At 43.7% G+C, this 17,455-nt stretch overlaps 3 protein-coding genes across 5 annotated transcripts in view; all 3 read left to right on the forward strand.

The window, feature by feature from the left end:
• The first annotated feature begins 16 nt into the window (after positions 1-16).
• Positions 17-916, forward strand: LOC111070888 (small integral membrane protein 13). 2 transcript variants are annotated; one of them, XR_002607432.2, is made up of 2 exons: positions 17-106; positions 771-859. XR_002607432.2 is itself a non-coding variant. In XM_022361923.2 (2 exons), exons 1-2 carry the CDS (start codon positions 575-577, stop codon positions 914-916), a joined length of 225 nt encoding a protein of 74 aa, XP_022217615.1. In that variant the 5' UTR covers positions 458-574. The 2 variants fall into 2 exon arrangements, 1 of the variants encoding a protein (XP_022217615.1); XM_022361923.2 differs by lacking the exon at positions 17-106 and adding an exon at positions 458-653 and having other exon boundaries at positions 771-916.
• A 79-nt stretch (positions 917-995) lies between these two features.
• On the forward strand, positions 996-1,718 carry LOC111070886 (N-alpha-acetyltransferase 10). The gene has a single exon (XM_022361922.2). The coding sequence runs from the start codon at positions 996-998 to the stop codon at positions 1,536-1,538; it is 543 nt and encodes a 180-aa protein (XP_022217614.1). The 3' UTR covers positions 1,539-1,718.
• A 1,619-nt stretch (positions 1,719-3,337) lies between these two features.
• LOC111070909 (junctional adhesion molecule A) overlaps positions 3,338-17,455 on the forward strand; it is a 107,407-nt gene continuing 93,289 nt past the window's right edge. For both annotated transcript variants that reach the window (XM_022361951.2, XM_022361952.2), the window contains exon 1: positions 3,338-4,681. The gene's annotated coding sequence lies outside the window, so the exon portion shown is untranslated. The remainder of the gene's footprint in view (positions 4,682-17,455) is intronic.

Below are 17,455 nucleotides of genomic sequence, written 5' to 3' on the forward strand. Positions count from 1 at the left end.
CATACACGCACGTGCTTGCACGCTTTGCAGCACTAGTTTTTTTGTGCCGGTGTAGTTCAGCGTTGCAAAAGTGTGCTCTGCAAATATAAATAAAATAATCAGTCAGGTGGATATAAATTACAACTAATACACGGGGGATTCGTTTTCTGCAGCCTGCTGTTCGTTAAGAGTGTTGAGTGTCCTGCCGGGCATCTCAGATAGTTATTATAATTGGCTTGTCCGAAAGTCTAACCGCATGTGGCTTTTGGTGTCACGAAAGGTGGCGGCATGTGAGAACGTGGGAAAAAACAGTTGAACTAGAAATCAAATCATTCAAATCAAATCCAGCTGACCGAATAGTGACCATTGAATTGCTTAATAGGAAAATTGTAAAATTTTTGTAAAAATTGTGTATATTTTCCATTGCAACCAGTCGTTGCAGCCCTGATTCTCAGTGTTGCAAAACAACCCAATTTGCGTGACAGCTGATTTCTATTGTGATAAACATAATTTTTTTGTACCCAACGCATATAGAGAAGTATCAATTTAGCCTGTAGTTTTTTCCTTTGTTTTTTAATGCGCACTGCATGCAAGAATGTCGCTGCAAACGGCCCTGGGCTGTATTCTCACCGTATTAGCATCTGTTAGTATTGTGGCTTCCATTATTTTGTTGGGTAAGCAGGCAGGCAGCTGAAGATGATGATTACGCACTTTGTGGAAACGTGGGTGATCGTGCACTACCCTGTACGCTGTACTGTGACTAATAGCCCTCTGTTCTACTCTCTTTGAAGGCTGGTTATTGATCTGGAAGGCATTTCTATCAAAATTTCGTCTTGTGCGTGAACTGCTGGGTCAGGAAGAGCCAGAGGAGCAGCAGCAAGTGGTGTGGGAGCAGCAGCATCAGCAAGGAAGAGCACGCAAGGCACGCCGCGATTGAATCACCCCAGTCATAGTTCTAGTTCCAGTCCCAGCACCTGTTACACCGCAACAACAGACACAAAAACAACAACTTCAACATGAACATTCGCTGTGCTAAGCCCGAGGACCTGATGACCATGCAGCACTGCAACCTGCTCTGCCTGCCCGAGAACTATCAGATGAAGTATTACTTCTATCACGGCCTCACCTGGCCCCAGCTGAGCTACGTGGCCGAGGACGACAAGGGCGGCATTGTGGGCTATGTCCTGGCCAAAATGGAGGAGCCCGAGCCGAGCGAGGAGAGCCGGCACGGCCACATCACCTCGCTGGCCGTCAAGCGGTCGTATCGCCGCCTGGGCCTCGCCCAGAAGCTCATGAATCAGGCCTCCCAGGCTATGGTCGAGTGCTTCAACGCCCAGTACGTGTCGCTGCATGTGCGCAAGAGCAACCGCGCCGCCCTCAATCTCTACACCAACTCGCTGAAGTTCAAGATCATCGAGGTGGAGCCCAAGTACTATGCGGACGGGGAGGATGCCTATGCCATGCGTCGCGACCTCAGCGAATTTTCCGAGGACGAGGACGACAAGCCCAAGACCAATTCAAAGGATGGCGTCAACGAGGTGACGGCTGGCGGTGATTAAGACCTAGCATAAGCCAGCGTCATCACAGCGGCGAGGAACGTGCTGCTCTGTTGTTGCTGCTGCTGCATGCGTTTCGAAGTTTTTTTGCATTTTTGTGCATTAGGTTTTTGTAATTATTGTAACAAACACACACACACACCCACACATAAAACGAAACGAAATATAAAATTTCTCCCATTGTAAATGAAATTTCCAATTCCATTTTTCCCAATTTTCCCAATTATAAAAATCCAATTGCAGCTCATTTTAAAACGCAAAAATGGGTAATTTGTAAACAAATCTACAGGTGGCATCTAATTTTTACAATGGACAAATTTGCAAATTCTTCGGAAAAAACACAAGCGCGCTCAGCTGTTGCTGGCACTTTTTCGATAGCAAGAAAAAATTTTAGCCCGATACTATTACGATAGTATCGATTGTTTTTTTTTTCAAAACTATCGATTTATCAATAAAATATACCGACCCACTGAAATATACCCAAATATACCATGCCATTATCAAATGGACACGACATGACGTTGATATTTCTCGATTTTGATATTCCGCTTAATATTAGTAGCTAGTTGGCCCTTTCAGCCCTGAACAAATAATTTTATTCAATTCCTCAATAAATTGTATTCAGGATTGGCTTGTTTTCAGAACTCTTTTTCATTGGATTGCTTACATAAAAAGGTTCAAACAAAAACGGCCAAAGCATAAAACGTAAATGTTGGTCAACCAAGTTTCCTCTATGCGTATGGACTTATGTATACCGTATTTCCTTTAATTGATATTAAATTTGTTGTTCCAAGCTCCATTGAACATAAATAATGATTTGATCCTAGATGGACATATTTTTTACCTAATAATGCATATGTTTTGGGTTTTATTGGTACCCGCGAGCTGCAAAATTTCGTTAATATCCTTAAAACAGAGACTGAGTAGTTTCTGCATTAATTGGAGCCTGAAATTACAAACAATATCTCAAGTCTATAATATCCAGTTTTCCAAGGTATTCAGATTTGTTGCAGAATAAATGTTATATAACATTAACATTAAGAAAGTTATAACATTCAATTTCTCTTTTGTTAAAATGTTTACAGAAACATGCTCAGTGGCGCCATATTATACTCAGAAACTGTTCCCACATTCCAGTGCCATAATTGAGAAGAGCTTTCGAAGTATCCCTACTTTTGGGAAGAAAACAAATGTAAATGTCCCTTTGCCATTCCAGTCGCATCTAACATTAACATGCTACTGAATTCAGCATTCATTTAAATATCCCTGTAGTCAAATAGGCAACAAAACAGGTTGTTTTGAGAAGAAATCTATAATTGTATGACTTGGCTCTTCATTATTTTCGTGTATTAATTAACTAATTATATCAAATAGGGTATAGAAACATTCATACTCTCTCTAACAGTTCTTAACATTTTTAGCAGCAAGCTTTGTTGGGAATCAGGGTAGCATTTTACCTTGCGTTGCATTTTTGGTCCCTTACGCCAGCAACATGTGACGTCACATTTAGTCAACATTTACGTTTTATGCTTTGGCCGTTTTGAACCTTAATATGTAAATAATCCAATAAAAAGGACTTCTGAAAACTTGCCAATCTCTTAAAAAATGTATGTATCTATCGGATAAAATTATTTGTTTAGTGTTGAGAGGGCCAACTAGCTAGTAATATTAAACGGAATATCAAAATCGAGGAATATCAATATCGATAGTGCCCTCGATGGTTTGACACCTCTAACCAGCAACATTGAGCGTCGGAACGAACGTTATTTTGGCGCCCACGAACACGATTAAACATGTTTTGTAAGCTCCACTGAAGCTTCACTGTGCACGGCGAAGCTCCAGCTGCTGCCCATTCACCGATTCAGTTCACGTGGCGCGACAGATGAAACGCGTATCCTCAGCGCGTGTGTTTTTGGCAATCCTTGCAGCGCGGCGCAAACAACGTAAGATGCGATGCTATGAAATGTGCGCAAAGCAATAAAACAAACGACAATTGATTGAAATACAATTTATAAATAACAACTAAACGTGTTTAGCGGCGTGTGAGCGTGGGAGAGTGCCCCTACACTACACGCTCTGTGTGCGTGAAAGTGACAGACTGATACAAATAAACCGCAATTTGCATGATATTTACTGTTTATTGCTTTGATTTTGTGATTTGCGTCGTATACTCCTTCGCTTCGCCCGCTGCCGGTAATCAATAAACAAAGGCAAAAGCCAGTCACCGTCATAACTGTAAGCCCACTCTACTCGTGTCTACCGAGTGTTTTTAGGATAAATGTGCAAATAAAGTGGAAGTCTAAAAGCCGGCCACACACACACACACGCGCAAAAAGTAAAAGCGCTTTACCCGAGGAGCCTCTTCTCGCAAGCAGCTGTTATTGTTGCCTATGATGGCCGGAACGGGGTCAAAAGTTCGTGTCTTGGCCTGTTATATCCCCCGCTAATTCAACCACACTCGCATTCAGACACACTAACACACACTCAAAGCAGAACAGAGAAACAGAGTAAGGAAAAAGGAGAGGAGAAGTGTTCCTCAAGTGCAGGCAAAGACAGAGCGTCGCCCCGTCTGGCAGACAAAGAATTAGACAAGTGCCGGTCCAGGCAACCCACACCCCACACACACACCCCCCGAAAGCCGAGACAAACTAGGCCAATACGCGAGAAAGCAGCCTAAACCAGGGGAGGAGCTGAAGTGCAAGACCCAAGAGCAGGGGGAGGAGCAGAAGAAGAGCAGCCAAAGACCAGAGCCAGAGCCTAAGACTTTGCAGAACAGAACATAACAGAACAGAGGAGAAGCATTCCAAAACTCAACCGGCGAAAGAGCAGAAGAGGAGGAGGAGGAGGAGGCGGAGTACCAGTGTACCCCGCAAAAAACACACTGCAACACACATACAACTACAAAATATAATAAAGACAAAAGTGAAAAGTTCTCTAGCTCTCTGGCCATTTGTCAATGACTGTGACTGTGACTGTGTGTGGAGTGACTTCTCGCGTGACTTCCATCCGACATACAATGCCCGTATCCGTATCCGTGTCGTGTCCCGTGTCTGTGTCTGCGGCGGGCAAGCACCACGCGGAAGTGGAATAACTGCTGAAACAGACTCCCAGGACACGGACTACTCCAAAAGAGGACCACTCGCGCTGTAAGTCAATATTAGAAGAATGATATACACTTTGTTTTTTACCATGATTGTATGCCACCCCTTTTGGCAGAAGGGTATTATGATATTTTTGAGCTGTTTTGGCCACGTAGAGAGTTCACGAACCTTTCATCCGGTTGTGTCTGTCATAGAAGATGATATGATGTCATGATAATATACTCTTGGGGGGTGTCATCGTGTCATCCCCGCTCGATTGACAGGGGGGATTCATTCATATTTACTTGCAAAGACCCCTGCGAGGAACCCCTCCATCTGTGCTGGCCAACTTCAAAAGGCATCTTCACTATGTAGATGGTGTAATGACATTTTGTCAGCAGGATTATGCCAAATGCTGGCCTCCTCTCATCAGCAGCACCATCGCCATTCGCCATTCATAACCATCGTTCGCATTATCATCATCATCATCGTCGTCGCAAGGATCATGATTGTCTTTGTCACTGTCAACGCGTCTTGCAACTGTCAGAGGCAGAAGCACAAGGAGGAGGTGGAGTAGAAGGGGGAGGAGCAACAGCAGCAGCAGCAGCTATGTCCACCCACCGAATTCCTTCGTCTCCTGGCACTCGCATCATTTTTAAGCAAACATTTGCTGCTGTTGCCTCGCTCTTTCTTGCTTTTTGCTGTTGTTTTTACGAGTACGAAGTATATCCCGGAACTCGTAGAGCGGAAGGTCGTGTTGGTTTTGTGCAGATGTTTGCTACAGTCGGAAGGAAGGAGATTTTGAGATGATCCCTACCTTGCTCATGAGAGATTTAGATACTCTGAATATCTATAAACAGCTTGGGGTGTCAACAATGTCAAATGTTGAGTTATTTATTTTAGAATTTGCCATCGAAATGCTAAAAATCATCTCAATGGGAGAATTATTACAGCCAGAATCAAGACAAGTGCCTTATTCCCCCATCATTTTCTTCTGTTTCCCTCAGCAATTTATCATCTTATTTTGATGATAAAAATAGTTAAGATATTTCTTAACTGGTTATATTTGTAACAATTAATTTTCGGATTATAAGTGAGCTCTAAGAACTCGTAAACTCGAAGTCAAAGTAGCGGGGTATCTTCAAGTCGGATTAATTTGCAATGCAATGCCGTTTCTCATTCTCTTTTTCCTTTATTTTGTTGGCTCTTGTCAAGTGTTTACTACTTTTCCTCCGCTTTTGTTGCTTCTGTTAAGGCTACGTGTTGGCTCAGAAGATGTCAACAACTTTTTTGTTTCGAGAAGAATTGCAAGGGAGCGGTGGAGCGGTGGCAGAACCCGTCGCACATTTACGCTTGTCTGTTGTTTTCCTTCTGATGAAATGTGCAATTTGATTAATTCTCAGCTCCATTTTCTTTAATTTTTTCTGTGTACAATATTTTTGTTGTCATTGCATAAGCGACAGGCCAGGCGACAAGACAGGCGGGGTGCAGCCCCCTGCAGCTGTCAAAAGGGCTCCTTAGCAATGGGCTACGTGGAATTTCCGCTGGCATTTCCGTTTCCGCTGGCAAAAAGTGATTGATGGCCCCGGAATCGCACTACTAATTAAAGTTATTTAGCGATTCGTCCATCGGCCATTGCAATTTTTCATTCTCACTCGCCTTCTGTCGCTTTATCGTTCTGACGATGGTTCTGTCGTTAGCTGGGCTGTGGCTGTGGTTCTCCGGCTCTCTGGATCCAAGTGTTTATGGCTTCAATTCAATTAAACAACTGGGTCAGTGTTGTGGTCGCATTGGCTTCCCCATCCGCAGCTGGATCCGCATCCTAGAGCTTCAGGAATGGAAGCTGTTTTCAGCAGAGTAATTAATTTTCTGCATAGGCCATCGGAGTAGGAGAGCAGGAGGACAGAAAGGACAGCAGGATAGAGGATGGATATGCATCATAAGCAAAGAGCGAAGCGCAACATTTCCCTTTTCAAATTGCATTTATAATTTATTTTCTTGAAATTAAATAACTCTTAAACGAGACGAGAAAAAATCTCTCCCGCGAAAGGGAGAGGGCAGAGAGAAGTCACAGAGGCAGCAAAATGCAGAGGATAATGCCAGGAAAATGACAGAATGCAAAAGCCTTTTTCATGAATAAAGCGGAAAAACACAGTCCTTTTTCCACATTGTGAATATTATATTTATTAAATCGCATCTCTCAATGGAAGGATTGAATGCGGATTTCACTTCTTTGATTAAGTTTCTCTCTCGCTGACATATTTATTACATTCCGATTGCACGCTGCAAACACACACACACTTTGTTCTGTCCGAAAGCTACAGAAGTATGCATATGCTCAAGTAAATAATGCAAGCAGAGATCATTCCCCCTTATGGCTTCTCTCTTCCAGAAGCAGAAACCACAGCAGCAGACACGAACCCGCACGTGTCCGCAACTATTTCAACAAACTCAAAAGTTTCGCATACTGTTCGCACACACTGTTTCCCTGAGAAGTTATTTACATACATTTCCATGAACATTTTTCCGCACGCAGACAAAAGTTATTAACGAGTGGGAATTTATAATCTGGACGCATGCCACACGATTGGCTTCAGCCAGGGGTGTTGCTGGAATGTGTGTGTGGTGGAGTTTTCAATCGAAAATTGGTTGTTAATTAAAGGTGAATGCTGTTGGATGTCCTTAAAGGGAACGCGCTCTTTAAACGTACTCAAATTCTTGCACTTCCTTTGCTGCCAGATTTTCTGGGCACACATTTTCCGTAGCATATGCCTCATTAATTTCCATCCAATCACAGTCCCATTTCAATTTATAAGCTCTCTTATCTGTATATCAGGCAAAATCAGAGGAGAACCCCCACAAAAAACTATCCCCAAATGGCATTTATTTATTTGCCGCTTCCGACATGCTCTCGTGCGTACCGTCACCTCCTGCTCCCGCGTCCTGCGGCTGTTGCCCCATTAAATATGATTTTTTATGACCCTGCCCCAACGAAAAAAAAATGGCTGCCAAAAGATCCCCAAAATAAGGCGTCACATAATTTCGCCCGCAATGAATTGGAAGTTTAAGTTTTAGTATTTATCTCTCATCGATTTAAATGTCAGCCGGGAATATTGTACAGGATATATATCCTGAGGGACTGAGTCAAGTGCGAGAAACTTTCTCTGGGTCTGTGGATGGGCGGGGGGCAAAACTTTTCTCGGCCAAAAGTTGATCAATGAAATTAAAAAGATTTATGATTCCCCGACCCTGAGCGTAAGTTTACCAATGAATGAATCCCCTATACGGTGTCCCGAAATCTAAATCTTTGCAAAACAATCAGCGACGGGCGGCTGATGCCTGCTGGGAGAGTGAAAGTTTTCGGGGGGCATCCCCGCTGGGGGGTCCTCGGGTATTATTATTTTGAATTGCATCTCATTTTGGGTTAATGGACAGAGTCCGAAACCCAGGACTCAGGTTTTTGAGAATTTGAGCAATAAAATAAAAGGGAAACTGAAAGCGAAATGAAACTTATAATAATCATCATCAAAAAAAAAAACCAAACAACACACACACAGACAAAGACCATTACATTACGTTCTATTACGATCGTTGGGACCTGACACCCGGAAAGCCATAGAATTAGACAATAGAAAATAGAAAAGAAGAAATTATGTTAATTTCAAGTGAAATCTCAATAGCTGAGGGTCGCTGCCACACTCTCAAGTGTCGCCGAGTCTGTGAAAAGGTCGAGTCGAGTAGGGGGTAGAGGGCTCAACAAAAGGGTAACCTAACCCCTGCAGGACACAACCTCAGCCCTCATTGGCTTGCCTTCGACTCGTGACTTACCGCCTAAAGAAACTCAGTTGTTGGCCAACAAAAGCCCAGGCCCAGGCCCTGGCCTCTATTGTGCCTCTGAACTTTGGGTCACAATTAAGGCTCCGTCACGCTAATTTTTGATGCTGTGTCAATGTTGCGATGCAGCAGCCACGCCAACGCCCACGCCAACGCCCACGCCATCCCATATTTATGGGCCAGTTTACAGATTCTGTTTGCCTCCTCTCTGATCCTTTAAATTAAATTTAAGCAGAAGAAGGCGTTGCCCTGAGGCGACAGGAACAGGGTGCCAGACGTTTCTTTAATACACTCTTACACCAAAATTCACACCCACCCAGCCACACGGATAGCAAAAAAGTGACACAAAAAAGATGTAACGAGTGGAAAGGGTACAGGGAAAGGCATAGGAGATGTGGCAAATGGGAGGCTGAGGTGAAAAAAATAAACACGCAACTCGAACAAAAACAAGCAGAGAGCTTTGGTTATCGCCACCGTTACAGGTACCTCTACTACACTGCGAGAAATTCAGAAGAAAAAGGCAAGAAAATACGTTCGTAGTGCGCGCCTCCAACAAGAAGATATATATGAATTAAATATATTTTTAGGGATCCTTTTCTCAAAGTTTATTTTCTTAAAGTGTACAAAAATCTGTGAAAGAAATCTTTCCATCTGACATCCCATTAAATTCTGGTTTTTTTCCTGGAAGCGCTGCCATGTCTGAATCAATAATTTGTTTTTCAGGATTATCCTTATCTTTTATACTGTTTTCGTACCCAGATATTCTTGCCGTGCACTGTCTCTAGGCGGCTCTCGCTCACCTATGCGATGTAGGGGAAAGGGTCTCTTTTTCTGTCTCTGGCCATTACATGACCCGCACATCGCATCCTATCAAGCGGCGGGTGTCGTTTGCCTTTTGGCAGCAGCAGCATCAGCATCAGCAGGTCCAAAACCCTCTTCTTGGCCAGCGACAGAGAGATTGAGAGAGGGAAGTGTAAACAACGTAAATGGAAATGGCGTTGAGGAGGGAAGCAGCAGCGGCAGCCAGGACTAAAAAAATTGCCACATTGAAACCTTTTTTCCTTTTTGGCGCTCCTTTTATTCAGTTTTCCACAGCCTCCTGTTTTGCAGTCTCCAGTCTCCCGTCTCGTGGTTCCATCCTGTTTCTATTCCTTATTCGATGGCTTTTAAACAACAACTAGGATGGGGCTTCTGCTGCTGCTGCTGTGCTTCCCACCTCCTACCTCCTGCCGCCTGCTGTCAAAGGCAGTTCGCGGCAACGTTTGCCAGTCAAATCAAATGCTCAATTGGCGAGAATATTGCGCATATGCTCCTGCCCCGCTGTGTGTTGCGGAAAGGGAACGAACAATCTACGTTTCAACCTGTCGAAACCTTAAATAAGTTGCCAACTTTTACGGCGAAAAGTAATTGCTGCAAAATCGCGGCATCATCAAAACGTGTGACGACATTCTGTATGCCACTGGGGTTTCTGTTTGTTTGGGGGAAAATGGTGCATGTCATACTTTCCTAGTGGAAAACTATAGCGAAAATCGTTTTCCCACTGATGGTAGTTAATTAAAATTTAGCTTTCTCTCGCTCTCTCTGTGCCTCTGTGTTGGTTGCCCCGCCGATTATTTGTTTACTCAACAAACTCTATGCCACGGGCTACATCTATGAATCAAAATTGTATCTACATACGTATCTGTGCGTGGTCGAGGGGGCAGTAGGGCTTTTTGGGCTGTGGGAAATGTGTTGTCAATAGTGTTTATCCTGCTATTGACTGCAATTTGATTATGGCCAAACATTTGGCCAACATGCATTAGTGCCTGGCATGTGCCTCATCTCTGAGAATGCATTGGCTTTTTGCTGTGGGTCTGGTCTGGTTCTGGCTTCTGGTTCTGGCTTTTGGGTGTCCTTTCCGCAACCCAAATATTTTCATTAATTAAAAGAAAGCTGGGCCGCTGGACACTCGGCTGGGCTGGCCACCACATGAGCAAAAGTCAAATGTCAACGCGACCGCAAATTAATTTATAAATATATATTTTTTCTGTGTGTGTTTGTGTGCAAGGGCATTAATACCCTGTAAACCGCTGACAAGGGGTTGCAATCGCGGATTTAAAAATCTCTTAATTAAAGGAAAAAACTTCAGAAGAGAGTTGTCTGCACCGGAGATCTCTAAACAGCATTATGGCCATATATTTCTGATGATTATTTCTGGTACAAATATCTACAATTTTGTATGACTTCTTACCCCACTGTATTCATGAACTTCTCAAGCACAAATCAAATTTCGACAGACTTTTTAAACTTCGATGCTTATTGCCACCAGCTGGAAATCTCTTAAGCGGCTTATTAAATAAATACCAACGCCAGGTTCGAGTCTTAAGTTGTAATTTATCAACATTTTCTACGAGTTGTCCCCAATAAAAGATGATGATGTCTTCATTACACATGAATGCTAATCGCAAGGCAATTAGGCAAATTTCAGACTGTAATTAACATGGAAATAGGATCAAAAATTAATACATAGAAATATGTACATATGTAAGGTGATAAATGCTGCTAGAAAATTCAGATTGTATTCAATTAAATAAAATATATGGGACATCACCTAGTAGGAGGGATTAATGTGTGTGTGTGTCTGTGCTTGTGGTGGGTATCAAAAAGTCGAGCTGCCCCAAAAAGGCCAGAAAATAATTTAAACTTGTTTTATTTCGTTTCCTTTTTCGCCTTTTGTGTCTGCTTTATGCTAATGCGATGCTGTAGAATGGTGGCGGACGCTGCCATAAAATGTGCTAATACATAGGAAGCAGGAGAAAGGGGGCAAGTGACAGTGGGGCAGTGGCAGTGGGGCAGCAGCAAGGACACAACTGTGGCTGTAGCTGTGGCAAGGGGCAGGTCGCTTTGGGGCCGCCGGAGCAGGCGGGCAACAAGCGAGCGAGTGTTTGTAACTTTGCATTTAAAAAAGCATTATGTTAAAATCAGCCTACGGCCACAGCCAGAATCCAAAACCAGAGAAAGAGCAGGAGAGGGCGAGCGTGAGACTGGGGCACAGAGAGTGAAAGAGATGGCGAAAAGTGTGTGGAGGCAGAGAGAAAAGAAGATAGAGAGAGATAGAGAGAGATGATGTGCAATTAGATTTCCGCTAAAGCGGATTTCGCGATATCGCGTGACTTGGAGCCACCCAACAATTCACAGCCAGAGATACAGATACAGTTACAGAAGTGTAGCATAACGCCAAGGAGGGGGAATAGTGGCAGGGGGAGCAGCAGCAGAGGGAGGAGGAGCAGCAGTAGGAAACGTTGCTTTTGGATTATATTTAAAAATCAGAGCGCAAAATTGTACAAAATGACAACAGCAGCTGGGTGGCAGAATCAGAGCCGAGAAAGGGAGCAGGAGTAGGAGCAGGAGCAGTAGCAGGATCAGGACCAAGAGATGGTTGAAAAGCGGCAGGCAAGCGTAAAATGAAAACAAGTTGCTGGGCGCGCATGTAGGACGAGAGATGGAAACCAGAATGGCAACAACAATTACAGCAACGACGACAATAGGAAATGACGACATGAATAACAAGAGCAGCAACAGCAACAGCAGCAGCAGCAGCTTGGGGGCGTGCCACACAGAAGTTGGGGCGGTACCGAAAAACTAGACACAGCAGGAGCCACAGCCCAGAGGCATCAAGCATCAGGCAGCAGCGGCAACGGCAGCGGCACCCGTCGAATGATAACAGGCGCAAATATCAGGGATATTAAAAAAAGTCAAGCTGGGTACAAATGTCCCACCAGAGTGGTAGTGGGTGGGCAGGGTGCCAACACTAAGGCCATCTTTGTCTTAGCCAAGTGGGTAAGCGCGTGCCCTCCTTATTATGCCCCTTGTTGATGAGCGATAAAATCGAGTGATGGTGGGGGACGAGAGGCACGTACTGTACGCAACACTTTGCGTGACAATGCCAAACAAAAGCGAGAGATATACGAGTACTCGCAGGAGCCACCAAGGATATAGCACACTCGCACAATGGGCGCAAATTAATGCGGATACAAGATGCGAGATCCGAGAGATGAGAGCGGAGAACTGAGGCCTAGACGGCGGGTGTGAGCGAGTGCCTCCTCTTCAGAGGATGTACTGTACCCAAACATGGACATAATGGCGCTCGAGGCGGCGCCTCCACTTGAGCTTTTTAATGGGGCATAGACGACCATAGACGATGGGGTCAAGCAGCAATTTGAGTGGCCTGCAGGCATAAAGTTTGCCTAATCTGTGTTTGAGATGGCTCAAAGATGAATCACGGCTGCGATTCAAGATTCAAGAAGCTTACGGAAATAGCTGAGCTCCGTCGAGTCGCTTAATCGCATGCAAAATTGATTCAAATTTATATACGAAATATAACACAAAAAAACTTTTCTGCAAATTGATTTCTCAAATGGCATTGCTGTCCGCTAATGAAGTACTTAGAATACTTAACTGGCAGCTAGCTAGCGGAGCAGCGAATTCATCATGTGGAACACCGCTTAAATTCTCTCAATTAAGCCACGTGGCAGCCACACACGGTGTAGTTTATGTGGGCATGGTGACAATGGCCATGGCGGCGTGAAAATTCACTTAGACGGGGGGGAGACCATACCATCGACCAACGAACATCGGCCATCGGCCATCCCACACCGATAAATGCTATAAAATGGTAAAATGCTAAAATGTTAAACTGGTAACTGGGAAAATGGCAGCCTGGTCTGGTAAATGGTTGAATGGGTAAAACCATCTGCGGATGGCAGTTGCCAATTTCGTGGCTGACGCTCACCATTTTAGCGGGGTCAAATGTCAAATGCGATGCATTGCGGTGCGTTTGTCCTAATTTATGCAACACCCAGGTCACATGGTGCCCCCTTCTAACTCCTCCTTTATAGTGTGTGTGTGTGTGTGTGTGTGTATCTATGTGTTTGGATGTGTTTTGACTGTGTAAATAACAAATTTCACGGCGGTCCGCGTTCGCTGGCTTTTTTGAAGTCATATTTTTGCTATGCCATTGCAGAAAAGTTTGTAACTGAATTTTATTAGCACAAATTTCATTTGCATTTTATTTGCGCAATTCGCGCCCAGGGTATGCTTAGTTATTTTTTATTTTTTATAGAACACAACTATTATAAATTGCCATACAATAAAACAATAATAAACTTAGTCGACAACTAAAGACAAACAACAGTATTTGCCAAAAAAAAAAAAACTACAACACATAATGCAATTTTATTTACTGGGTCTTTCACTTGTTTATCAGTTTTTATATTTTCTATAACTTTTTTAATGCAGTTTGTGGGGCTGTGATTTAATCATACTATAACCAGAGAGATCCGAAGAGTCCAGGGAGGAGAAGGGAAACATTGTCACTCTGAATGCTCGCCAGCGTTCAAAAACTTTGACAGACCAAACGTCAAAGTTACGCGTGGATAAAAGGGACACCAAAAGAGCAAAAGAGTGGGAATCGGGGTGGGTAGCAGTCTCGGGTTTCCCTCAAATTGGCCAAGAGAGAGAGAGAGAGAGAGAGAGAGAGAGAGAGTGAGAGTGAGAGAGGGAGGCCTGTAGAATGAGGAGCGTGAAAATACAAATTCGTTTCTGGTTGCTCTTTTATAATGCCGTCAAGCGGAGCAAATGTTTTGACCAAAAATTAAACAGTTTCCGTTTGTTAATGCAAACGAAACGGCAACTTAAAGTGGACAATCCGACCCGTCTCTCGGGAATTTGGGTTTTGTCCCCGGAGGGACTAACAATTGAACTCATAATTGGGGAAACTTTAGATATTGTGCCGCCCTCGAATGCGAGAAAGTTATTTAAGCGAAGGCATAAAAAGTTGGTCAATGAAAATGGTACTTAAAAATGGAATAATATTTTACTAAAGAAGTTTCGAGGACAAATTCCAATTTAAACTCGAAGGCAATGCCAAAGAAGAGATCTTAAAGATGTTGCTGATTATTATTTAGGGAATTAGAAAGGAATAAAACAAACAGTTGGTAGAATTATAATTACAGCTCAGGGACGGAAGCCAAACCAATGGAAAAATAAATGCAACCTGATTCGAAAATGACTGCCATTAAACCTCTCAAGGTTACAGTCCTTGGTAGACCCATCAATTATAAAGATTTTTATGACTAAATCTGGCTGAACCGCCACCCCACTTGAGTCTACTCGCCCCTGACATTTGACCCACGATATGGTAGCATGCTTAAGCAGGATATTTACGATTGCCCTGCGACCTGCACCCTGCACCCTGCAGCCTGAGGGGCCCTGCTTCGGTCTAAAGTCTGTCGTGTAGGGCTCGTAGAATTTTATGCCCGAGTCATTAATTCGGGCGCTTAAATTAGCAGCTGGTGTGAATTATATGTCGAAAAGTTTGCTCGATAAAATGCCTGGCAGCGGCAGCAGGCGATGCCCCCTCCAAAAAATCTACATAGTATATTTTTGCCAGGCTAAGAGGTAAGAGGTAAGCGGACCCTCGCTCGTGTATGCATATAAATGGGAAACACGGGTTTGCTTACCTTTTTATATTGACGTAATTTTATGCGATTTTCGGAAAAACTAGCAGGGAAATCCGGCAGCTAGGGGCCCATTGCCCTTCTCTGTGGGGTCTTATCAAAAATTCTATGAAAATGCGAATTGACTTTTAACAACTCTTCACGTGGTGCCCGGTACATATTTCCATTTAATTTGTATACAATTTCAGCTTGGTTCAGTTCTACGTTATTTTGTGTTCTTTTATGTCGTACAATCCTCAAGATTGTGGCTTTATTTTTATGAATTCTTTTTCTCTATTTTTCTGCCGCTTCTGTTGCCTGCTGCTGTTGCACGTTGCGCTGTCGCTTAGTTGGGGATAAAGTCATTAAAACTTTTTGACTATTTTAAGCACAGCAGTTGAACGTTGAATAAAAATAAACAAAAAACTGCTGTCATTTTATGTTGTTTGAGTTTGTGCCGAGGATCGTTCGCGGCACTCGAGTTCAAGCTTCACTTGATAAGCCACTGCCACAGGAACAGGAGGGGGCTTGGCTTTAATTGCGCGGACAGTCGAAGAACAGTCGCGCGGCTGTTGGCCAAAAGCAGATTTGCAGGAGTGGGAGCTAATATAAAGCAAAACTTTCAGATTTGAGTTCCGCTCTTAATTTGGGTCAAGTGGGAGGGGGAGCGCGAGGATTCTCTGGGGCAAGGACGCTTTTGACACATAATGAGTTATTTTTTGCCTGATAAATTTCTATGCATTTTACAGGGAGAGAAAGGGAAACTTTTGGTGTCGGGCAGAGAGGTAAATGAATTAGGTAATCAAAAGACGTAGAATCCCCAATCCCGGGAAGATCAAAGGCTTGCGGCGAGCATTCAAATTATGGCCGCAAGACGTGGTCAGAACGGGCAGTAAAACTGGGAGAAAGATGCGGCATCAAAACCCGACTAATTACGCGCTAATTAATAATTCAAATTATGCTCTGTCCCCAAAGTCCCAGAGAATAACAACAAAAGTTGAATGGACGAAACGAGACGAATGGCACTGCACGGCTCGGGCTTTGCGTGTGGTTCGACTATTTGATACCCAACACAAATAACATGGAAAGGGAAAGCCAAGACTCCAAAACTAATGATGTTTCGTCTTGATTAACAATGACTCGACTATATGGTGCCTAAAAACATAAAAAGGGGATAATTTGGATGAACAGCCAGCAAGCCACTCGCTCTCTCCATGCCCTGACATATCCTTAAATACTTTTTCTCGGTACCCGCTGTTCATCTTGATTAGGAAAGGTCTGGCGGCCCCTGAAAAAGGTTCACATATTTTACCATTTTCTCTCGAAACGAAAATGAATTAGTGAAGAAGTTTGATTTCCTCTACCACCCACATCACCCCAGGGTACGTTCAGTTTTCTGCCAAAAATTTCCACAATTTATCATCGGCGTAAACTTTGGCTCCTAATGAATGAATGCAAAATGTTAATGCTGATGGCAAAGTGAAACTTTTGCGCGCTTTTCCGTTATTAATTGAAGTTTACACGAAACAGCAACAGCCAACAGATCCAGATACAGTTGGAAGAAGATACACAGATACATTTGACGGAATGGCAGAATGGAGCGTCGGCTGGGAGCGTCTCGTCTCAGGCGTTCATTAATCAGCTTCAGTGTTCATTAGCCCGATGGATTTAATATGCGCGCTGAGTGCACGTCTTATGATTTATACTCGTGCTATTGCGAAATAAACAGAAGAGAAACAGAACAGACCGCGCGTACCCATGATGTACACTCGTTCTTTTTTCCACGGACATCACTGCGTATGAGTAATATTAATTATTTAAGCGCTCGTTATGCTGCTCCACACACAAACATGCACACAGAGACTGCCTTCGCCAGTCAGTGGGTCAGTCAGCGCGTCTACCGTCTGCCTGTCTGTTTGTGGCACCCCAGTGCATTTGTCTGCCATTCTGCCGGACACGAATGCCCAGTCCCCAGCCCCCAGCCCCACCATTCCGGATTGGGCCATTTGTTTGGCACTGCCACTGCTGCTGCTGCTGCTGGGCATTTGGCCTGCTTTCTGGCCAAAAGGCTTCCTCTTCATAAAAAGCCATACATGTGCCCATCACAGCAACAAAAAATTGTTTACATTTTTACTCAACTTCGGTTTCAATGCGCATATAAATGTTCCATATACAAGAGCACTACTCGAATATACATACATTGTACGTATGTATATGTATATGCCACACGTATAGTTATCATATTTTTTTATTTGCCCACAAATGTTACACCCGAATGGTGCACATGCATCATGCGGAGGATTCGGTGGATTAAAGATTGGCATTGCCAAAGGCGTTGCATTCCACGAACGACAGACAGAGAGAAAGAGACACAGTGATAGAGATAGAGAGAGAGAGAGAGAGAGAGAGGTAGTGAGTCAGTCCGCCTCTGCTGGCCGCCAGTTCATTCCGCATCTCTCATCCATGGAAGCACACGAAACAAATTAAAGTCGACTTGCCATTGCTTACCTCTGTCTCTGTCTCTATCCTC

Source organism: Drosophila obscura, unplaced genomic scaffold (assembly GCF_018151105.1).
Source record: "Drosophila obscura isolate BZ-5 IFL unplaced genomic scaffold, ASM1815110v1 contig_208, whole genome shotgun sequence".
Taxonomy (NCBI): domain Eukaryota; kingdom Metazoa; phylum Arthropoda; class Insecta; order Diptera; family Drosophilidae; genus Drosophila; species Drosophila obscura.

Coding starts and splice junctions, on each gene's coding strand:
- LOC111070888 (XM_022361923.2), top strand. CDS start 575: ATGTCGCTGCAAACGGCCCTGGGCTGTATTCTCACCGTATTAGCATCT. Junction 654..770: donor GGCTTCCATTATTTTGTTGG/GTAAGCAGGCAG, acceptor CTCTCTTTGAAG/GCTGGTTATTGATCTGGAAG.
- LOC111070886 (XM_022361922.2), top strand. CDS start 996: ATGAACATTCGCTGTGCTAAGCCCGAGGACCTGATGACCATGCAGCAC.